Consider the following 25,145-nt stretch of genomic DNA (forward strand, 5'->3'; position numbering starts at 1 on the left):
AGTGGCTCAGTGGTGTCCATTTTGTCACGAAAAACTATAGCGTGCTAGAGGCGGAAGATGATTAAAAAACAAAATAGTTTTGTATCTATTTATTAAACTTAACAATACTTAACACTAATCACTACCCTAAATAAATATAATCCAATATAGCATACACACATATTTAAATACAAATTGATTTCTTTTTATAAAAATGCCCTATAATGTTTTAAACAAAATAAAAAAATCCCACAAAATGGCACTAAAACGTGCCTTTCATGAAAATAAAAGAAGTACATGTTAAAAGTCGTTTCTCTACCACTATAGATTAGTTACAAACGGAACAAAAATATTGTATGGAAGATCCATACACGAGCTAGGCAGTGACGTCAAACAATAAGCATACAAAAACAGAAAATGGACGTAACAGCATAGAATAGAATAAAAAAAAGTTCCTGTAAAGTCCCCAAGGCTCGTCTGACTTGAGATCAATGTACATACTACTAAAACAAGTCCTTCGCACTGCACTACATTTGTTCAATTTTACTTCAATTTTTACGATATTTAAGGCCGTCAGTTACAGTTGGTTTAAAATAATTAAATATATTAATTTGAAAACAAAATATTTAAAAAAAATCAATTGTAAGCAATTTATATTTTCATAGGGAAATAAATTAAAAAAAAAACGTTTATCTGTATCACTCTTTAACTATAAAATTGATATATATGGATATTATAGTCTATAAGTGGAAAATTTGCATATTGCTTTATTTAAAATATCTAAGTGGTATAATTATGTCAATGTATGGATAAAGATTATTTTAAAACTTTGATTGCGTTTCGTAAATATGTCGTTATTGCACCAAATGAGCAACATGGTCTGAAATGAAGATTTAGTTAATTTAAGTAAATGTATCTATTTGCAACGACGGCCTCAAAACAAAGTAAACGTAGGGAATACCTTAAATAAAGAAATGCACAATGTATCCCTGTTCAGTTTGACTAGAAACACAAAACCCAACTTAATTCAATAGTAAAAACAACCACCATTGTCATCAATAATGAAGACAATGAAAACATGGCTTGACATTAGTTTATTAGTTTTGTAATGATCTTTTTTGTAAAGGTTTTTTTCTTAATTTTCAGGCTTATTTTTTTGTTGGTACACATTCAGGGGTGACCCCTCCCACGTGCAAGCATATATTAAATGCCTTGTCTTTAGTAGTGGCCCTCACATAGTGTCAGTAGTGACGTCACTCGTGCGGCGCGTCGGGCGCGAGAAGCCAGTCGCCGTCTGCTCGTGCGCATTGCTTCTTTAGCGTGCAGTACAGTTTGATTAACGAGTCCTGGAAATTAAGTATAATAGTTCATATTTTTATATATTTTTGGCTTTTGGCTGTATCCCGCATGTAGCACGGAAGGCAAATAATATATAAGATATATTCAGCCGAACAAAAAGGTTATCAAATAATGAATGAATATTTGTTCCAAGTTAGCACGGTTCTAGGTTCTAGAACTTTTCTATAAGTTAATAAGAGAAAAAGAGTTATTTTCATTTGCACGCAACTAAGCAGCCTAATGTATGATCTGCCTCCAGCATAATGCACGAAGCCACAGCTAGCAATGAAAAATGCATAGCAGCGTTTTATCTACCAAAGCGAAGAAATGGAAATAATTCAACTATCATTCACCATAGTGGTGATCAGACCCATAACCGTTACGATTACAGTCAGACATTTCTCGACTGCGTCAATTCATTACTGCTAATGCTAATACTTTATTTGTACCTTTTCTTTCTCAAGTTGTATAATTTCTCTCTTCTGTCGGAGTTCATCGTCGTCCATCTGCTCCTCTAGCTCGGACTTGTGCTTACTCAAGTAAGCCAGCTCAGTTTGTATCTGAAACGTGACCAATAGTGAAAATTTAATTCTATATAAGTATACAGTGTTATAGCATTATATGAAGGCATTGTTAAATTGACAGAAAATATATTTTTCTCTTTTTCTTGTGATTAGAAGTTTAGAAGTAATTCATAATATTAATCAACGTATCTATCATTACGACCCAACAGTCTACATATGTGAGTACATGGTGATTCAGGAGTAATTAAATATTCTCACTAATGAATACAAAATCCACAAAATAATACATAATTATTGCAATCATGTTACAAAAAATGCTTTTATTAGAAATTAATATTCTACAGCACGAAAATAAAATATATAAAAATCATGGGAGAGAGAGAGAGAGAGAAGAAGATATACCGGCCACAGAAAGCTACACTTCCAAGCTTTAATACCGACATAAAATTAGCCAAAACATATAAAGAAAAACATGACATGGCAATATTTTACAATATTGTAGCTAGACTATTTGGTAGGAGCCGGTCTCGGATACAAAGTATACAGCACGTGTTGAAGGCAAAAACAACACGCTTGCAATACCTCTATAAATAGACCATCACGACAATACTATGGTGCTGATGAAGATTTGCTTAATTTAATGTTTCTTATTTAATGTGAGAAAGGAAATTAGTTTATTAGTATCATTAATGTTATAAAAGTATACAACATTAACAGTTTATAGTTGTTTTGGGCTACACATGTGATAAAGTTTGAAATTATGGTTTATTTTTTGTTGTTTTTTTTTAAGCAGAAAAGCTTCCGTCGCCTAACCATAGAACGGCACTCAAATGACACTTAACAAAAGGTTAAATTAGTTTAATAATAATAAAAGGCACTATTTTACATGACTTACTTTGAGATACTCCTGTGCCAATTGCTTATGTTCTTCAAATATTCGTTTCGACTCTTCATTATTAAGGTCCGGAGATATTGGCCTCAAGTGAGGGTCGAGCATCATGTGCATGGAGTCCAGGTCAGGGTCGGGTTCTGTGGGCGGGGGCGCGCCGCCCTCCGCGGGGGTTGACCCGCTACTGTTACCTTTAATAAAAAATACTTGTTGAGAAATTAATATAATATTGTACAGTATGAAGCTTTACATTTTTGACACAAAAACAGAAGGGTATTTGGGTCTGTATTTCTGTCTGTAGCATAGTAGCTTCCAGATTTTGATTTAGTTTTTTTTGTTTGAAAGGTGAAAATATGTTCTGCCGTATAAAGATTATCAGCTCTTTTTTAGTTGTTTGTGTACTTTTTATGCTATGCTATATATGCAAGATGTTTAAATCTCCATTTTCCGCCTGAAGTCGGGACGCAGACAAAAATATGTTCCTGTTATGTCATAATATGGTAAACAATATCTTAGCTATTGCGAATTTAATTATTACTAAATATTTATAAGGGAGAATCAACAATCTAGACACTTCATTAACCACATTATCAAAAAGAAGTGCAATCATGTTTGAGCTCTGTTACTCAGTATTAGTACTTATATCTTACAGTTCTGTAATGGTTACATAATAACCTAGTAACATTTTTTTAATAATTAGGCAAGATTGCAAAAAATCACCCATATTGAAATTCATTCCATCCTTATTTGTTTTGTGTACTTATCAAAGAAACTATTGGCAGAAATATTCTTTCTCATAGTAATTAGTATAACATAATTGACTTTCTTTCTCTTACTTTCTACATGACAGGGTAGAAACTCAGTGTTTCAAGCAACTTGTTTTCTTGACGTGACGGCCAGGAATGACGTGAGTAGAAAAAAATATAAGAGTAGAAAGGCAAAGGGGAAGAGCAGGACCATGGATTTAAAGTATGGTAGAATGTTTTTAAATTAACAATTTTCCGCAACCCAACACGTAATTGGCGAAATCATTTCAAATATTTATGATAAAGCGATTTTTTTAAATACATTCTTATAACCTAAATTAAATCTTAATTTAGGTGCAGTATTTGGTTCAATGATTCTGTAAACAAACAATAAGAAACATATTCATGTGCATGATTTACAACTCGGAACTTGCAGTGAAGGCAATATTCACATAAATCCAAACCAACTCTTGGCGTCCATCCGATAAACACCAACACTAATTACGGTTACAGATTACTTATTATATGTGCACGTGGATGATAGCTTCATGTCATTAGAACAAGGAAACTTTACGTTTTAAGTATATTGCTATTATAGTAGAAGTAGTATTGCTATTTCGCAAATAACTAGTTAGCTATCAGATCGTATATTAAACAAACGCGACATGTTATGTTTGGACATAAAATAATTAAAAGTACAATTTACGCTAGGGTTAATACGTCAAAGAGTTAAATTTACTTCGGGTTGCTGATGTAAGACGTTTCACCTAGATTTCAGCTTTCAGTATACGATTCCTTCTCCCGCAAATAGATGGCAGCAGTAAGATGAACGAGGTTTGGCTGTGACTATAATGCACAATTCAACTTAAACACTTGCAGCACCATTAACAATACTGGCAACCTACTATGTACAATAAATAACAATAAACAATATGGATATTATGATAAACACATCTTATTATAAGAACATTAAGACGTTTCTGGATGGACCTAATTGGATTGGAAATTTACAAAAACTTTGAGTATTTAGAGGAACGTAAAAACGTGAACCAACGGCGAGCTGAACTGAACTCAGTGTGTAGATGACGACGACAGACGACACTCACTGTAAAATATCCAACTACAGCTGACCGTGTCCCTGAGCGTGAGGACGCCGGCCTCGCGGCTGTGCAGGCGCGAGGGGCGCGCGGGCAGCGGGGGCATGGCGTGCGAGCGCGGCGGCCGAGCGGCGAGGACTGCCTCTCGAAATACTCGGGAGAGCCGGGAGCGCGGTGCAACAAACAAACCGCCGCTATTCGCGGGCTGGTGACTCAGCGCCGCGAGCGAGAGCTAAATGCGGATAACGTGCTGCCGCCCTTCGGCAGGTTTTCTGCCGTTTTCTCTGGCAGGGCGCGTACCGCTCTCTGCACTGGGTCGACGACCCCCGCCCACGTCTCCCTTGCCCTATAGATACCACCATGGAATAGACCTGGTGGCTGAAAAACAGCACGACTTTTGGGCACTCCAATGTTTACTTACAAAAAGACTTGTATTAATAAATAACTCTTCTACTACGTGAATATTTAAAACCTCGTTGCTCGCCATCATCATTACATCAACTTTATAGTATTGGCTGAAAGCCGGGTTGTAAGGCGCGTGTTCCTATTACGCAGGCATAATTTACTGTTCAGATGATTGTGGCATCGCAGACGGCCCTATTTCCAATTCATACGTTTACTTTTGGCCACTTCTCGCCATAGAGCCAAAAGTGCAGTGCGCAAAAATAATTTACTTCCGACGTAAACTACAATACTGTTACTGTCAAATAATATGTATTGTGTGAATGTTCAGGCTGTCTTCCAAAATATTATTGTTTTCGCTTCTTCAGTACAGGTGTTTCTTTCTTAAAATTTCATGCATCGTTTGTTCCATTTATTTTTAAAATTATATTATTATAAGCATTTTATTAATGTGAATATTTTATTTACATTTCCTAAACAAAACGTGTTATCTTCTCACAATGTCACATAATTTGAAACGCTTACATTTCTGCAGGCATTTGTCAAGTTCCTCCACTCAACACGCAGTGTCCCAAAAAAATTACGAAGTGGGAAACCGTTCTATGCTATGGGGAAAAAAGCGTGAAGCTGCTACACTTAATTGAGCTAAAGTATTATAAAACTACTCTTATAGTAACATAACTACGTCACAACATCATTAAACAGGGTGCACAATATATAATTACGATACGGGCGTGATAATTAACGCGCACGCGCGCTCCGTTGACAGCGCTGGGGCGTAGTCTCGCGTACCTGCTGATAGATCGTCTCCGGACGGACGCACGTTAGAGTATTGTGACTAATACGGGCAGTGGTTTGTGTAATCGTTTAAACGTTTCGTTCTGTCGTTTTTAACTTTAATATCTGACTTTGCCTGGCCGTTATTAGTTAGATTAATTAAATTAAAAAATATAACATTTGAAATCTAGTCTGGTCCAGTTGAGGCCAGTGGTGTAGAGGCACAAGCCTGTAGCTGATTATGTAGGCGCGACAGATTCGGTCTACACTGGAGGAACATTTTCGTTACTTCACTCTGGTGTCGAGGCAAAAGCTCAAAGTTGATTTCCGCCTCTTATCACGTAATGCCTTCAGAAATCGGTGGTAAGTGGGGAGCAGAGTGTCTTAACACTAGACTATCTGAGAAATCCTGAGAAAATAAAGAAAATAAAAATAAAGAATAATAAAGAAATCTCCTATCCTGAGAAGCAAATTTTTTTTTAAATTCACTAATCTATTTAGGACGATCAAACGCAAACAAATAGACGAGTGCCAACTACGTGAATAAAACGTCATTCATGATGAAATGGCTTAGGTGTCAACCTCTCAAACGTTAATAGGCTTAAAAATGACAATGAAGTCAAATTTGGCAAGGGGGGTGCACTCTAAACAATAACGAGGTGCAATTTGGTACCGTTATTTATATTACACCGATAAATCACTGCACTCATGTTCTTATTAACGTCGGACCAGTCCAATACTTTAAGAATAGATTACGTCGAGATAATCACGTGAGTCGAATTATTGCAAGAGATCTTCTTTTTATAGAGTATAATCTATAACATTTATATAAGTAATACGCCTTATTTCGGATGACACATACATATTTTTTTTGTAAATCATAAAACTTACATGATGTAACCAAATTGATAATAGATTGTGAGTTTGGAAATCGACTGAAAATGTTATACGATGAGCAGATGCTTGCTGGTATCGATATAGTGATGTCGTAAATCTAAGGGTTAGTAAAAGCTCTTTGATCGGTGGCATTAATATGTTTTAGATTTGGCGTCGCGACGGGATGCAGACTTTTCGGATTGCGTCAGAGCTTGACATCCTACGGGAATTGGCCATGGGGTGACAGTTTTTTATCGCGTGTATTTAAAGACTTCTGAAGCAGGGAAATGTCACAGTGGTTAATCCGGACGTTGACAGATTGCATTAGAAATTTCCAAAAAAAAACCTAATAATAGATAAACAAGATTCGGTCTTTTTTATCGCGACAGGTATAATTAGACAGGAGAAATTGAAGTGCCGTCTTATTTACTTAAAAGTGGAGTGCCAAAAATCCACAGAATGTCCAAACTTTTAATGTTCGAATCACGTTAAACGGGTGACAAGAATTACATCGTACATCCAACTTTTAAAAAAAGTCTGATTCATTCGAGACAGATTCATGTGATCCGGAAATATCTGCCGCCCGAATTTAGGCGTCCTTGTGTACAATTATAAAAATAAAAAATAAATAAAGGACAATAATACGTACGGCGAGGCTGAACTCAGCGATGAGACAATCACGCTGATTTATTTGGTGCTAAAAGAGAATGCAAGTTTACAACACGATGTGCGACGATTTCGTTATTATTTATTTCCTCAAAGATGACAGAAGTTTTATCTTTATACAAGACAATCATTTATCCCAATTTAATATATTTTACGATTTCTTTGAATGAATCAAAATAAAAGCTGAAGCAAACATAATATTTTAATTTATAATTCAAAAGTTTTTTTAAATCTGTTAAACACTGGTAGCCTCAAGTAATTCATAAAGAATCAAGCTCGAAGACTTGACCTAAGTAATATATAGGCCATTAAAGCAAAGAACTGCTAAGTGTCAGGCTAAACAGTGCTCGGTATTTAGCGTCCATTGTAAAGAGGGCAGTTTACAATTTCGTGCCAACTTCTAGGGGAAATTAGATCTGGGCCAGTCGCTGTTAATGTGCTATATTCCTGCGTGATTGTATCCAGATCACATCAAAGAATGGTTGAGATCATACATTTCCTAGTTACGTCGATGAATTAAATGGTCATACTGAGTGGCAATCAAAATTTACTGCTAAGCTGTGCACGATATATGCAGTATACACCTTTAATATGCTAGTAGCTCAATTGAGGCGCAGTCAGCACTTTATTTGAATCAAAAAGTCAAGAGCAGGTTATCAATAAAGTTTATATTTAAAAAGTGACGAATTGAATATACATTAAATCTTTAAAATAGGACTATTTGTTTAAATCAATTGTTAATAACAAAAAATTGTATTATTTATATAAAATGATACTAATTTATGTAAGTAATGTAGTGTTCAAGTTTAAAGATTAATTAAATATAAGTCCACTTTAATAATAAGAAAATTAAACAATAAGTTATAACAATAAAGTATTAATTATTTCACGATATATCAAGCTGGAATCAATTTTTATGCATTTAGGTGTAATTAAAACTTCGAATGATTAAAGTTAAATTACAATAATTTTACAGTTAAAAGAATCATTGTGAGAACCGTAAGAAATCATTAGATTTTTTACTGGCCCACTAATAGCAATTTAGAACAATAGATTGCAATTAAGAGTATAATTCACGAGGTAGTGTGTTCGCAGCGGCCACGCGGCACGGGAGCACATCTCTAAAATACACGTATGACTCAACCAGAGCTGTTTCACAACGATACCTTTGCCAATCACTTCTGTATAGCTTCCTGTTGCTTCTACTATCACTCCATTTTTCATTTACAAATTGGGCGATAAGTGATTGAAGCGGTCGAGTGGAATCGGTTGTGTTTAATTTGTTTTCTGTCAATAGTCCTATTATTATACGTTTTCTGCACCGCAAAAAAAAATTAAAAAGAAATATACTAAGTCCATATATTTTAGACCCATTAACGCATTCATTGATCTTAATAATTTTATAATCAGCAAGTAATAATAAATAACCCTCCTAAGATGTCATCATAATTTATAGGTAAAAAGAACATTGAACTATAATTTTTTAGCGTCACGTTGCATCCCCGCACACTGAAGGGCCAGGCAGAGGGAACCTAGTGTTGAGACACTACGTTCCCGATTGTCAGCATTGCGTGTTGAGCGGCGAAATTCAATGTCGGGCTTCTCATTGACATCAGAACATATAATGGCAACATTAAATATTTCACTTCCTCGAGTGCAAATGGAATCCTCAATCTATCACGTTTACAGTCACACTTTGTGCTCCTGCACCACGAATGGCCTCTCTGTCTAAGAGTAAGAGTAAGAGAGCATAGAGTATGCATGATTAAGGACAAAAAGAGAAATGTCACAACACAAGTGAACACTTACAAGTATAACATATTACTTGAATCTAAAAATATGTTCCACTATATATTTCTAAGTTCAGTGAGTGGCAATATTATATTTCTGGAAGTGATTTAATGAGTCACGTTACATTTAACATGTTTGTTCTCAAGGTGGCATCCTGCGATATCATTGACATTGTATTAATATACACCAATAATACACTGAACGGGTCCACAACGTGCATCATTTTATGAGTAGATATAATAAAAGTCTTATTTATCATATTTTCATTAGTATGCCAATGAAAGGCAAATTAAAATTTACATATTGCAATATTTATAAATATGACGAAGATGAAGATTTTGGATCCAAGTGACCTAAGAAGGGCATGAAAGAGATGGAATATGGGCGGTCGATCGCAAAAGTATAATAATTTGATCATTTCTTGATGACAAATATAAGCATATAAACTACTACTACTACTACTTTATATAAAATTTAATTAGTCTTATTAATTATTTATTTACCTAGCAAAAATAATAACCCTAAATTTCTTTTCTTCAGCTTTACGTTGTATCTCGCATGTGGCAGGTTGGGCATAGGGAGCCTAGTGTACGACGATCTGCACTCTTTAGAGACATTGCGCATGAATGGCGGAACTTAACGCCGTTCTAAAAAATTATATAAAGCTACATATAAATTATAAATATTAAAACGTCAAATTCGGACGTTTGCTTCACTCTGCATCCTACCTCTGACACCGACAACCGCCCACACCAGAGTGCAACAACATTGTATTTCAATTAAACACACATATTAGTAAACAGTGTGAAACAATGTTACATTTCGCGGGATCGACAGCTTGCATTTGGACTATATTATATTTAGTAGCTCGATTGCAATTGCTGAATATCAATATTGAAATTTGTTCATAACAACACCTAAATATTTTAAAAATTATAGGGAAAAATCTAGGAGATTAATATTAATTTACAATTTTAGAAGCGGAATAATAAGCTATGTACCATTTCTAGTATAGCGAGTATAATATTAGAAGTGGTAAGATTTAACCATCAGTAAATTATTGCAGCACTGTGTCCAAATAAGATCGAGTAAGATTTATACTTTTTTATAAGTATTATTCATTCCTAAGTGATACAGAAACACTTAAAAAACACTTTAAAATGATAACGCTTACTTGCTTTTTCTTTGATTGAGTGGGGGTAATATTGAAGTCGCTTTATAATTATTATATGATAATAGTAAGTGATTAAATGAAAATAGATAATAAATAATTTACTACTGGAGCTAAACAAGAAATCATTTTCCTTTTTTTCCTCAAACATTCCGTCAATTATTTATTCCTCATACTGAAACACTTGGAATCTACATCCAACCCCAGAAAATGATTATCAAAAACTTGCAGGGCCATAGATTGTCACAAATTTATTGACTTATTTCGATGGATATATCATTCACTGCCATTATAAGATAAAATTTTATTGGAATTTCTATAAACTAATATGCTTTAATTTATACAATTTTTACCTAAATTAACGTATTTTAAAGAACTAGATAAATAATTACTAAAAAGAAACACTCTCATTATATAATAACATAACGATGGCGTCGACAAAATTACAATTTACCGAGATACACTTCCGAGTCGAGGTCATAGGAGTAACGTTTTTGCGTAAACGTAAGTTAGCCGCGGCCAGTGACGCACAAGCGAGCCCCGACCTACTTATGTCGTCAAAAAAAAATCAGCAGATGTTTAACTTTGCGATGGGATAAATCGAGTGTTGTTTCAAATAGAAATAAACTTGTCACATATTTTGATTGTATGTATAGCGGGTTAGTCATATCGCATCGGGATGCCAACGGCCCGCACGCGCACCACCATCAAAGCTATAAAGGCAATCGTATTCCAGACTGAATCACGTTAAGCGCCGTCTGCAAAATGTCTCACCACTCCTCATTTATTTTCCATATTCTTATTGTTTTGATGTCCGCTTGGGGAATATTTTCAGGATTACTAATCGGGATAGGGATAGGACTTAACTGTTATGAATTCTAGTCGGGTTTATGAGTACAACGTAAACAGGGTTAAATGATAAACAAACAAGTCTTTCACTCCAAAGGGTCTATCTGATAAACGCACGTATACATGGTTATTTTAAGATCTTCAAAGAAGTTGTTACGTCGTCGGAGATATCCGTACAACAAAAGAGTTAACATTGGGAATAAATTTAGAGCGGCCGTAATTTTGGATAGCGGCCGAGTGAGTGTTGCCATATGCGAATTTCATAGGTGAATCCAGGAATTGAGTTTTATATTTTTTCAAAAGAATATTTATTTTTGTATTTTTATACATATCGGTAAAAATAAAGATATACTAATTCCAAGATATCATATCAAAGCTATCAAACCAATGTGAGTGACCTTGGGAGTCAGTTTTTTTCCCGATTCTGAGGTAACTTTTATTAGCTGTTTACTACGTACGTCGCAACGACCCTGCTCATTAAATAATTAAATAAAAGTGATTCACCCGCCCGACGAAATCGTCACTCGACGCTTGATAGCCACTTGCTAAGAAAATTTGGCAATACCTTTTGACAGCCTATTATTTTCTCTCGGTTATCGTTTGCTGGGATTGAAGGCGATTCACGTGACGGTCCTAGCGATTATTACGTTCTATTATAGTATATAAGTTTATTGAAAAAAATATTTTTTTAGCTTCACACTGTATCCTGCACATAGCAGGGTAGGCAGAGAAGACTAAGAAGAGTAAGAAGACTCCGTTCTTCGTTTTACGCCGAATTCTGAAGACATTAGTGGCATTTTTAAAAACTATAATTATGATTTTTTTGAGTCCATAATTATTTTAAAATGAAATTACTACTATATATATAAAACTATTAATTTTTAAAAAAATAATTTTCATTTTTTCAACTTCACGTTTATTTATACGCCGTACTATACATTGATTTTCTAGGATAGTACCTACTGTACTATCTAGAAAATCAATGAAGAAATAAAGAAAGTAACCAATGAAATTTACATAAAAAATATTAATAAAATTATTAGTAAATACTTATAAATATGTTGTTATATATAAAACAAATTAATAGCTAATTATATACTTCTTAGATTTTTAAGCATTACTTACTCATGAAAACGTCAACGAAGACTTGTAACTTGTTACGGTTAGGTTGCACTGTTATTGAAACTTTAACAGAACAGTCTGTTTGCGGCATCTCACCCGCCTAAATCATAGAGTATACAACTTTTTTGACAGTACACGCATTTGATCACAGTTTACCATCAGTATAACACACACAAAAAATAAGATACTTTTCTTAGTTCTTACGGCTTGTAATGCCGACACTTAATTTCTCAAAAAGTTAAAATATTCTAGAGAAAAAACATTAAATTCACAATCAGTTATAAGGATGTATTTAGTTTTAACAAGTTTTCAAGTGTCCGCGCGATTGCATCGCAATTGCAACGGGCGATGCGCCGGCTCGCGACGGCTGCGCGAGACTGTGCGACGACGAGCCCGTCCCATGCCTCCCCGATAACCTTAAATTAGATTAATTGTATCGAGCTGATTCACGCGTGCACGCACTATGCGTTTCTGTTGACATCCGACAAATACAAATGTGCCGGCTCGATTTAACAATAGGTGGACTTAACGTGACTAATTCTGCGTGACGTTTGCGCAACGGCGGGTGCGTCTTTTAAAAATAAAAGAAAATTAGCGAAAAAAAAAAACACACGTGCAACGCAAATAGACGGATAAGTGAGTCAGACCGTTTTCTAAAAAAAAGTGCTTTTGCACACCCAAGATTCAAGTTCAACTGCAATAAATAAATTGGAATAATGTAAATTATACACAAACTCCTCGATTCATAAAATATAATTAATTGTTACAGCGAATAGATAGAGCGGGCAGCAAGCGAGCAGTTCTAAAGAGGCAGTTTATCTATATAAAAATCAGCACATTTGTTTATTTGAGCAACGCATAACGGCCAAGAAGCCCGCCGCGGCGGCACCCATGAAAATATTACGAGTTATTTACTTTACCGCGATGCTGCTCTTACCGCATTGACGTCCGAGGCCTGATTCAGCAGGGCACGCGTCGCAAGACACGCTAATGGGAAACACTATATGAAAATTTAACTTGACAACTTCAGGTTATGAAATAAAAATATGATTTACAGTTTTATGAAAAATGAAATAGTTTTTAATATTATCTTTCCATTAACATTTTGAGTGATTTGCGTGTTCCGGAAACGACGTATAAACAGGATCCGTCAAACCATATGTGCGTACACAAACTGAAACTGACATTAACAACGCATTACTTTTGGCTCTCAGAAAAAAAAATGTAGTATATTTTGAGAAAATTTGTATTCATTTCCAATATTGGCGTATAATTTGAAAATCTAAGAATCGATAATCTCGTAGTTTCAGGAATTCTCTGTAGCCAATCATAAAATACGTTTTAGCGAGAATATATCAAGGAACTGGGTGGTAGCAGAAGGAACCCGCGTTCGCGATCTAACAATACTTCAGTGTTGCGATCGGTCGTTGGTCCCATAGTTGGTTCCTAGAAGGTAAGCGGACACAGTCTAAAATAGACGCGCCTCTTCCGAGAACCATGAGTCACGGCGGGACCGTCCCGAGCCACATCTGGACCGAACGGCGTTCGGAATAAAACGGATTTATAAATGCACCCAAAATGTAGCGCTGTAACGTTTTCGTCTATTATGGACAAACTGTATAATGCGCACCCAAAATAGCCTCCCTTGATTCAGCGCTCAGCCAAGAAATTGAACTTGTTCATTCATTTGTATTAATAAAAGCGAAGAAAATGGGTCAGGCGAAATTTATTGGCAAAATTATATTTTTACAAGTTTTTCCTGTGTCACGAAATTAGAAAAATCGCTGGGAATAGCTGCGAACACCGGTAGCACATTTAGGTTTTTATTGTGACGGACAATATTAATGTCCAATTTTTGGCACTGAATGATGGAGGAAGTTGAAGAAAATTAAGTTAAATAGGACAGAACATGCGTGAGTAACGTATGATATTTTGCAGGGTTATTTGTTATCAAATGGCGAGCCATTACTTCAGATGTTTCGACGAATTGCCGTCTCTACGAAACTGTCTTAATAAAACGTGAGAAATAAGACAACATGGTCCCGTGTTGTCTAGCCGCTACAGACTGTATATGAATTTTAATGTGAAACTAAATGATTTTTGATAGTAATTATAATTATATTATTATAGAGCACCATCCAAATACTAAAATAGAATGAGATTGGACAAGAGAGTAGAGATAATAATGATTAGATCATTATATTAGTCAAGTTTATTATACAAAAATATTACTTTATTTTATATGCCTATTTATCATTTATTTTGTGGAATACATGATGACAATATTTTAAAATTATGTAGAAAAATATTATAATAAAATAATCTTAGCTAATAATATAATTATTCTGAAACCACAAATAGAAACAACAACGTTGCCATATCGCATATATTTGAGTAACCGGCTAATATAAGATTTTTTATTAAACATACAATTTACGGCCATCATATCGTGCGTATGTGATTCAGTTCTAAACGGCGTAAAATACGGCCATTACATATATATCATTTTTTCAGCTTCACGCTGTATTCCGCATATAGAAGGGAAGGCAGAGGGAGTCAAATTCGGTAAGGTAAGTCAAATTCGGTCCCCACTTTCTGTCGAATTCTGAAGGCATTAAATAAATATTTCACTTCCTCGAGTGTTAATCGAACCCACGATCTCTCGCGTTTACATTCACGCTTGCGCCCCTGCACCACGACTGGCCTCTATATATCATAAGCCATCTTATAACATACATATACATATATGAGAGGTATAAATTTTAATGCTATAATTAAACGATTACCTGGTCTTACGTAGGACAATATAGTATTGTATTGAACAATGCCAAAAGATACACGGCCATGTCATATTCCATAGACGTGCCAACTAAGATACGATCTGGTTAGTCATAATGGCCACACTTGTCGATTATTTATTTATAATAACTGTTATATATTCTTTGGTATACGAATATAGAATTGTAATATGTTATTTTCGGATTATATTACAGTACGAAGGTTTATTTTATAACTACTAAATATAATTGTAAATATAATTATTATATCAATATGATAAATACATGTATGTATATGAAAAGAAATCCTAGACGATAATTAAAATGGTTATAAACATTAAAATTATATATTTTTTAATATACCTTATATATAGTTTGCCGCCTATAGCACACTGAAGAAACCTAATAACAAGGCTTTCCGTTTGATCAAAAAGAGGCATTATGAAACAGAATTCAATACAAATGCTCTCAGATTATCTAACCTATGATTATTACAATGTACAAACAGAGACTATATACAGTTAATGAAACACAAATAAATACACATCTTTCATATAGATAAAAAAGATAAAATAAATGTTAAATACGTAGCAAGTGAGTCAACGAGTCCTGGCACAGGACGTTTACATCGTTGCTCGCGCATGATGCATGGTTTAAGTATAGACTAGACTGCGTCGGTAAACATGAATTTATATCGATTACACTTTATTTGAAAAAAATAAATTAGAAAGTCTTATTTAAAATTTTTAAAAATTAAAATTAATCTTTCATTGGCTACTCATAATATTGGGGGAAAAAACGCAAAATATTCTTTAAGTTTTTTTTTTAAATTAGATTTTTTAAATATATAACTGCAAATTAATGATAATTTGTTTAACTATAACGATTTTATTTACACATAACTTTAAAGATAAATATTCGGCAATTTTGAAAGAAACACAATATATTCTTTAAGTTTCTTTTTTATTTAAGAAAACTTTTTTAATTTAGCAATTATTATGTTAATCATATAGTATTTTCAACATAAGACGAAGATAAATATAATAAACTGGCCAACATTAAGCAATAAAACAATCACGAAAGCATTGCTCTTAATTCATAACGACGTGTAATAAAATGTTACATTTATATTTGTGAAATATGAATAATATAATTTATTATGAGGCGCCTGTTTATGGGCCATGTTTGTGTTTCTTAGAAATTTAATTAAATTTTCCAAAATAAATAGTTTAAATGAAGTTATTATAAGCACTTGATACTATGAGTAGTGGTGGTGTAGTGGCACAATAATTAATATTATTTTTAAAAAAAAAATATTTATCGTAATATTCTTACAACAAATATATTTCTATTAATTATTTGTCTTCCTCTATACTTTAATATTATAAAGATGAAAACCACTGGTTTGAATAAAAAAATAAAAAAACCAAAACTGTGCAAGTCATTCCTACACCCAACTTAAGAATGGTCACGACTAGTCAACTGTACTATACTTATTTCCATATGACAAAGCGGGCAAAGTCGCAAATAAAACTAGTCAGGGTGGAATCGTCAGCTCTCCTTTTACGGGAACAGCATATTACAGAGAACCGATACCTAAAGACGTGGGATTTTTTTTCATTTCACGTTTATCCATATTTGTATTTCATGTGATTATTCGCGCACAGATACCAATAACGTAAACACTACTACTAAAGGTTAAGCAACTTTGGACTTTATCGCCAATACCTACGACTAGAATGAGGCGTGTGCGGCGATGTCCCTTTGATAGGTTAATGTGTGTGCGCGTCGTCCTTAACAAATAGCGTTTTATTTTACAACGATAACTTTTTTATTTAAGTATTTTGTTCAGATTTTTTTTCCATTTTTTATAATTTTTAATTGTATTAGGCTTTTATAGAGTAGCTAAAACTGTGGTTTCATTTAAAATGAAATGAAATTTGTAAACAGTGTTTTTGCTGACAAAAACACTGTTTACAAATGGCATGTATGACTCACCAACAGGCACGTGGAAGTCGGAACTCCGTATGTCCATGTAGTCATCAAAATTGAGTGAATCTCTCAAATCTTTAAACTCCCACATGTTCTGGAAACGGTTAAAGCTTTTATGTATTGAAAATTTACTACTTGGTGTCGAGAAATATAAAACTAACTGCTTCTCATCATGTTATTGATTTGGTAAGAAAATACTTAATGTTTTTATAAATGAAAAACATACTCAGTATTTTATTTATAAATCTAAAGTCTATAACATAAAAATTAATTCAATTTATTATCATTTAAGCGCATTTTTTTAGTTTCACGCATATAGCAGGATAGGGGCAGAGGGAACTCAGTGTGAAGATACTAAGAAACTAGAGAACTTATTTCGGAACTCAGCGCCGCAGTATGTCTTACCAGACCAGGGAAGTAATAAAAAATTACTGAGCCATTTAGATATCGGCTACAGTCAAAAGGCTAAGTCTAAACAAATATGACCAGCTATGACAATGACGCAAGGGGTCACAAAATTATGAAATTCATGTAACATATATTTTAGATGGCCACTAAACACACAAAATAAAAACAAAGCAACATCAACTTACAGGATCAACTTCAATTTGCAAAGGCGTTGTAAATCTCGCATCTACAGGCGTAACCTGACTATTGCCGTTATACTCTTTTATCGGTATCATTGGACTATTTCCCGCACTTAATCTATCACAATAATTCTGATTAAAATCCTCTTTTCTCGTCGAATTTGTCGTACTTAGTGACGCTGTTCTTGGTGACTTATCATTCTCTCTGTTCCAATACTGTTCTATATCTATGTGTCGAGGATTCATATTACCTATATTGTAATTAGCTAGAGGTGATATTCCCCTTGGGGAGGAACTTTCACTGAATATTGCTGGACTTCTTAACACTTGCAGTGTATCTGGAGTGCTAGCTTCGCTTATATGATTGGGAGTCAGGTTAGATCTGCCTGGTTCTAAATCTCTTTTGAATTGTTGTGGTATTTTAACAGCTCTGTGTGGATCCGCGTCCATTGCTTGCATTCTAGGTTGAGCTTCCGCCATTAGGTTTTGTAATTTGCTTACTTGGGCTTCAACGAAACTTCTAGGCCTAGGCGATATGTTAGATATGGTCTCAGGATTCCTATAAACGACAGGATTTGAAGCAGTTTCATGAGGATAATGTATGGGGTTGTGTGTTTGCACGATACTTTCTGTTTCAAAGCTATCCTGCGTGTAAGGGCCGTAATCCTCGTCCAAGTTTTCTGAGTCATCTATTTCTAGGTCGTCATAGTTGATAGGCGTATCAGCGCCAGGAAAGAACTCGCATAGTGCAGCCATTATTTCTACTACCTGGTAAATTAAATTAAAAATATTAATTTGCCTTTAACAGTCGTCTACGGTAATTAAGTAAATTTTTGTCTGTGCGTTTGTGCGCTAATCTCAGAAATGGCTTAGCCGATTTAAACCCAGTCTTCACTATTGTATTTTAATAAACTTCTTTTAAAATTTAGTGTATGTTTTATTTCAATAGTGTATGTCTCAAAAACTGGGCGGAAAGTGATGAAAGGATTGTGATGAGATGCATTGTTAAGTTAAAAAAAGTATCTAAAACATTATATAGACATAAATATAAATAAATAGTTACCTTGGCCATACTGGGTCTCTCTGCCGGTACTTTATGCCAGCATTGAGTCATCAGCTCTTCAATTGGTTCTGGACATCCTTCTATTAAATTTGGCCTCTGACCTGAAATGGATATAGCAACAAATATTTAAATTATTATTATTTATAAGATAAGAAGCTGTCATTGTGCAGAAGCAGGTTCGATTTCCACTTGAGGGATCTGGATGTTTCCAGCATACAAAGCATGGCAGGTGTTGGGTTCCTATGAATATAGTGGAAAGATAAAAAAGTAATAAGATATTCCATATTCACTTCTTAATCTTATAGTTTTAATAAAATATAAATTGATGTATTTTTTCAAAATTCCATATACATATGTATTTGTTGAAGGATTAAGGCTGTTAAAATTTTTACAAATAAATGTTTACTAAGCAAAAGTGTATTAAAATTATAAGTATATTTGTTTTGTTCTGATTCACATATTTATTAAATTTGTGGCAAATATTATGTTTTATTTGTATCTTTATCTTTAATATCTATATAAAAAAAATCTAAAAGGTTAAAATTTAAGATATTATTATATTAAATTTAATATATTATATTTATTTACCTTTACATTTAAACAAAAACAAAACAAAACCGATTTAAGGAAGCCTCTTTAAATCAGTAACACTAAACACAAAATGACTAAATAAGTAATTAGTACATGACTATATCTTATAAATTTTAGGCATGAACCAATGTTCACATTTCCTTATAAAGATACAAATGAGTCAAAATGGTGAATCAGACATTGACAGATCATTTATGTGAAGAAAATTAGTTCTGGAGAATTGAAATCTATACTAATATTATAAAGGAAAAAAATGTTTTGTTAAATGTGCTCATCTCAGTAACTACTGGTTCAGATTCAGAAATTATTATAATTATATTATATAATAATAATAGTTTTTTGGAGTATTGATTATGTTTAAATTATTCACATTTCTCTGCTCTGGCAGCCAAAGCACGGTGTTGAACTCAGCCACTCAAGAGGCAATATCTCGAAAGTAGGGCAAGATACTGAGAACAGTGCCTTAACACTTTCCTTCTACTCTACTCTGCTATATGGTTAAAAGCATAAAGCTGTTTTCATTTGTTCTTCCATTAACAACTTACACATAGTGAATGTCATACAAAGCACAACTAACGAGAGTACGAGTAGATTGCTGAAATTCTGCATATAACCAGCTATATCGATAATACCTTGAATAGTATGAAAGAGAACTCTGAACACATCTTTAAATTATTTAGTTTTCATTTTAAAGTTCACACAAACTAAAATGAAGGCTACAGGAATAAGCTTTTGGGGACTTTTCCAGTCCCATTCCCGTGAACAGTCCCGTAAACATTCACAAAATCACAAAAGACCCAAAAAAATAAAAGAACAAAAAAAATATGCACGACATAACACCTTGCAAAAAATGTTATTAAATAAAATTTGAATTTAATTGCATACCCGTATGTACTGCCCACATAATTCTAAATGCAGATCCCCCTTCTTCAAATGGTTTTCTTCTAGAAAGTACTTCCCATAATATGATGCCCCATGAAAATACATCACATTTTTCTGTATATGAAGAACCTTCAAAAACCTGAAATATTAAAACATTGTTTAAAAACTTTTACTTTCTTCACTCCATTGTTAACAATCTAACAGAAGAAAAAAACTTGTACATTAAATTTCGATTAAGGAGAGAAAACACAACATGTTAAGTTTTTGTTCTCAACTCTCTGCCTAAATTTGAGACATTGCTTTTTGCATAAGTGGTGCAACTCAATACTAGAGTTTATCTTGCTACCAGAATGTGAAAAAGAAAATATTTCTTGAAAAAATTTTCTCTGAGTGAGAATCTAAATTATGACACCATTACCTGCCTCTACAGCCTCAACACTTATTATTAATCTATTATAGTTGGGAGTAGAAGTTATTTGGGATTGTTTATAAAAAAATAGTTTCCAAAATATATTACAGTAATATGTAAATTTAAAAACATAGGCACATGGATGTGACTGGCCAACGCAATAATGAACATTTAAAACTTAGTACATATTATTAATATTGTGATTATTTATTTATTTAACATTTTCTAGTGATTATTACATAGTAAGAGTTATTCATATTATGTGAAATTCTTTCACATATGCATAGGCGGTTGAAAGCAGCGTTTGCTTTGCGTTTGCTGCATTTGGCTTCACAACAAATCATTTTAACAAAATAACAATAAATACAAAATTATATATATATAAAAAAATTGAAATTGAACATTTATATAAAAAAACAACAATACAAAACAATATTAAAAGATAACAAAAGAGACAAGATAAATGGTTAAGAACTCAAGATTTATATGTACTAATTGAATCTAAATTATTATCTACTGATTCACAAGTTTAGTTATACAATTGGAATATTACTGTAACATAACCAAAAACATTATTTGGTACATATAGATGAATGACTAATAAGAATTGTTTAAATATTATTTAGAGGCCAATGTGTGGTAGTAGGAAAGTAATTGATTGTAAATGTGATAATTGTGGGTTTTATCCTGTCTATATAAAGTAAGGAATTGTCAAAGATGTTATGTAGATTTTAAATGAAGGTACTTATTTGCTTTGTTAAATAATAAAGTAAATTCAAGTGGGTAAGTTAGAATTATATATGACAAGTTTAGTGTGTCAGGCTACCTAGCCAATACAATATTTATTATGAACTCAAGTGTTTTATTTACGTTACATACATAATATATCCCAACTGAGAGACTAAGGGAATTTGTTACTTCACTTCCATGCTCTGTCAAGACAAAGTGAAGAAATAGAATTGAGTTCCACAACTGAATAGAAAATGTTTAAATTGGGTGGAAAACGGAGAATAAGTATGCTTCATTCTCTATTTTTTATTTGATACATCAACACAGCATTATTTCTCCTTACTCTATCATATTATATATCTGGGATACAGTTTGAAGCTAAAAACATATTTACCTCTGGTGCCATCCATGCCGCACTTCCTTTATTATTAGTCATATATGTTGCTTTATCAGCTGCTGTACCAAAGTCACATATTTTTAATTTTTGTCCACCAGCTACTAATAGTAAGTTTGGGGGTTTCAAGTCTCTGTGTATAAGTGGTTTTGGCTTCATAGCATGGAGGTAGGCTACACCCTGAAAATTAAATTAAAGATAATTAATACTATAACAGGATTAGCATAAGAGCTGTAAATTTATATAAATCTGATATAAAAAATATGTTATTATACTATAATTAGTATACATAATTTCTCATAACATCACTTAGAAATAAACAATAACATTTGTGTTTATTTTCATCTAATCGTTTAGTTGTAAGCTTTAAAACCATAGGATGTTACCGTACCTCAGCACATTGTCGAGCCCAGCTCATAGCATGAGCTGCACTGTATTTGGGCTTAGGGCGATTATGCAGCACATTGTATAATGAACCTCCTTCAGCATACTCCATAACAAGACATACTTGGGCGCCTTTCGTACATGCTCCATATAGGCTTACGATATTAGGATGACACACACGCGATAACTGTCGCACTTCGATAGCAAATTCGCGCCTCTCAGCTTCTGAATTTATGTGTTTTATCGCTACGAATTTATTCCGCCATAAGCCTTTCCACACCACACCAAACGCTCCTTTACCTACTACCTGTTCGCAAAATAATATGATTTCAGATTTTAATCTATTATGGAAGTGGTAAACATACATATAGTAATTTAAATACCGTTAATTCCTGAATTTCATTATAGTCTATCTCCTCAACGAACGGCTGCTGAAATACAGGCGAATCTTGCACATTGGAAGCCATGGGTTCACTTAATATCACATTATCAAAATAATTAACTTAATAAATAACTATTATTAATTATATATTTAGCACCAAATTCTAAGAATAGTGATAAAAATAGGTGGTTATATCAATTTTCTGGTTATTGTTTAGCAAAGAATAGCAACTGCGACAAGGCCGCCATCTTTGAAACTGAAGAATAAATGTCACATTTAGTGTTGCCAGTGAATACCTACTTTATTTTAATTTTATTAATAATTTACAACTTCAAAAAGATTACTGTACTGTATATTTTATAATTCTAAAAATTACAATTATAATAAATTAGGTATTTTTGTCTCCAGCTCACTTCATTTACCATCCACTTGTATGTTACACATTTTACATTTCCTCTTAATTTCCTGCTGCTGTATCTATACTTACAATAAAATCTAAGCTGATTGGTATATACATAGAAGATACATATCAGAAACGGCTTAACCGATTTAAATGCAGTTTCCAGTATTGGATTCTGGCAAACTTGGCTTAGCATTAAGTATTTATTTATTACAATTGATTCATAAATAAAAAAGTTATATCAATTTGAATTTTCTTGTTGCGAAAAATTGTTACTTGCCAAAAAAGTTATTTTATGTGAGATTTCAAGATTTAGGATTATCCAATGTAAGTTTACCTCATATTTATAGAACTAATCATATTAGGAAAATTTTGAAAGTTAATAGATGTTTTTTTACACGTTACATATAAATAAAATTGAAGAGTCTGTCTGAGATTTGAAAATAACCATTACCTATTTATACGAAACCAAAACAGAAACAATTTCAAAATGTCATATTTCTAGAAAATTATTGTAACAAATAACTTTGTTTTATTCTTCTTCAATTACATTAAAAGTAACAGTTGACTTTTTTGTATTTTCTTTCATTTCTTCTAGTTTGCAAAAGAGGTTGTAAGCTTCTTTACATCTGAAGGTACTGGCTGTTTCTTTCGGGGTTTCATTTCTGTGATTTTTCATGTTCACATCAGCGCCTAGACTTATGAGTAAGCGAATTAATCTGCAGTTATTACTCATTGCTGCAAAGTGTAGTGCTTGTCTTTTTCCCGGAGCGCTAGGATCGTTTATAATTGCTCCCTTTTCTACAAGAAGTTTTAGAATATTTTCTTCTTCAATGGTCGGCGTACACATCATGACAAATTCTATAAAAGATAAAATGAGTATTGTTGTCTGTCCGACTGTAACTTCTGAATTTAATATTATTTTTGGCTTTTAATTTAATATAAATCTGGACTTTTGATGGTTCGAATTTCTTTAAACGTTAGCTTTTAAATAGTAGAAAGTAAAAGAATATATTATAAGAAGCTGTTCTGTCGTAGGTATATCTTGTCTTATTTAATTCTTTGTTCAATATCAAATTAGGTACTACAATGTAATAATATAATATAACTAACGAATAAATAATCCACTGTCTAATGAATTAGTCCGGGGTAATATAGTTGCTCCGTGATCAAAGAGCAGGTTTGCAATTATTAAAGAAGGCCTGTGAAGTAAAAGAGTAATGACTTGTGAAACATTATTCATATCTGGGTCCCGGTTAAAGGTAGGCAGAGGGAACCTGAGAACTTAGTGTTACGACACTCCGATATCTTTAAAACGGTTCCGTTCCCCAATTTCCGCCGAATCTTGGCTGGTCAGACTAGTTTTTTAAATGAAATGGCAAATTCCATATAGCATTACCTTCTCATTAAGGAAAGTGACAATGGCGTCATTCCAACATTATCCTTTACGTTTGGGTCGACTCCAGACTCCAAAAGCAATTTAATAGCTCGAATGTTCCCAGTGCATACGCATAAATGTAATGCATTTCGACCGAGGTGATCAACTTGTTGAATGTTTGTTCCTCCTCTGAAATATTCGATTATATAACAAAAGCGACGAAAAAATTGTTATTTATAAGAGCCGGTGGAACTAAGAATGCATACTTTTGTTATTACAGTGAATTTAACAAAACTGAACTAAATATATATAAAAAATATGCATGACGCCAGTGATTTGATTGAATGAAGATAGTAAGGGACGACGCATTTAGTGCTGTGGCTGTCAAGATTGAGCTCGAAAGGTAAATGGTAGGTAAATACAATATGTATTGTACGTCACTGTGGTTTTACCTAATATAAATTTCAAGTAATCTGTCACTTCCGAGTTCGGCCGCCACAAGAAACTCCTTGTCCTGGTGAAGAAATTCTATTGCCTCTCTTAAAGTCGAATTTAGATTATCGCTTGAGGTCTGGGATATAATAGAGCCCGTGTGGGACAATCGAGGAACAGAATCAGTGTTGGATAGAATACTTTCCCAGGATTCTTCTGAAAATTCTGTATGTAATAAAAATAAAATGTTATTAAATGGAAAGAGCATAGAAAATTAAGAATTATATCAATTTTAAATGATATAACAACAAAGTAAGTTAGTAACGGTGATTTAAAAATTATAAGCATTCCTACGAATATTATTTTTTCTTTAGGTTCACGCTGGTTCCGTATGTAGCAGAGTTGGCAGAGGGAACCTAGAGTACGAGACTCCGCTCCCCGATTTTCCTGGCGGCCTACAGAATTGCCTTAAGTGGAGGAACTAACACTGCGTTTTTCCTCGTAGCCATAGTAAAGGA

General features: G+C 33.4%; 2 protein-coding genes across 2 annotated transcripts; both read right to left on the reverse strand.

Moving 5' to 3' along the window:
• Positions 1-74: 74 nt before the first annotated feature.
• On the reverse strand, positions 75-22,687 carry LOC146539082 (mitogen-activated protein kinase kinase kinase 7-like). Its single transcript, XM_085186036.1, has 10 exons — positions 22,419-22,687; positions 22,043-22,342; positions 21,652-21,831; positions 20,123-20,258; positions 18,647-18,747; positions 17,590-18,351; positions 17,003-17,090; positions 2,737-2,921; positions 1,767-1,877; positions 75-1,325 (listed from the first exon to the last, which is right to left on the reverse strand). Exons 1-10 carry the CDS (start codon positions 22,500-22,502, stop codon positions 1,233-1,235), a joined length of 2,040 nt encoding a protein of 679 aa, XP_085042162.1. The 5' UTR covers positions 22,503-22,687; the 3' UTR covers positions 75-1,232.
• Positions 22,688-23,349: 662 nt separating this feature from the next.
• LOC146539083 (L-asparaginase-like) lies at positions 23,350-24,973 on the reverse strand. Its single transcript, XM_085185914.1, has 4 exons — positions 24,648-24,973; positions 24,217-24,384; positions 23,931-24,019; positions 23,350-23,678 (listed from the first exon to the last, which is right to left on the reverse strand). The coding sequence occupies exons 1-4, from the start codon at positions 24,893-24,895 to the stop codon at positions 23,350-23,352; spliced, it is 834 nt and encodes a 277-aa protein (XP_085042040.1). The 5' UTR covers positions 24,896-24,973.
• Positions 24,974-25,145: the final 172 nt, after the last annotated feature.

The sequence above is a fragment of the Heliconius melpomene genome, chromosome 5 (genome assembly GCF_056956725.1).
Source record: "Heliconius melpomene rosina isolate 202511_hmr_F chromosome 5, ASM5695672v1, whole genome shotgun sequence".
Lineage (NCBI taxonomy): Eukaryota > Metazoa > Arthropoda > Insecta > Lepidoptera > Nymphalidae > Heliconius > Heliconius melpomene.

Bases quoted from the DNA above. Each gene is read 5' to 3' on its own strand.
- LOC146539082 (XM_085186036.1), bottom strand. From the start codon at position 22,502: ATGGCTTCCAATGTGCAAGATTCGCCTGTATTTCAGCAGCCGTTCGTT. The intron at 18,748-20,122 runs GTATGCAATTAA...TATCCATTTCAG, and splicing joins TATGTGGGCAGTACATACGG to GTCAGAGGCCAAATTTAATA. The intron at 1,878-2,736 runs GTAAGTCATGTA...GTCACGTTTCAG, and splicing joins TGGCACAGGAGTATCTCAAA to ATACAAACTGAGCTGGCTTA.
- LOC146539083 (XM_085185914.1), bottom strand. From the start codon at position 24,895: ATGCTCTTTCCATTTAATAACATTTTATTTTTATTACATACAGAATTT. The intron at 24,020-24,216 runs GTAATGCTATAT...TTTACTTCACAG, and splicing joins TCACTTTCCTTAATGAGAAG to GCCTTCTTTAATAATTGCAA. The intron at 23,679-23,930 runs GTTAGTTATATT...TATCTTTTATAG, and splicing joins AGACAGTGGATTATTTATTC to AATTTGTCATGATGTGTACG.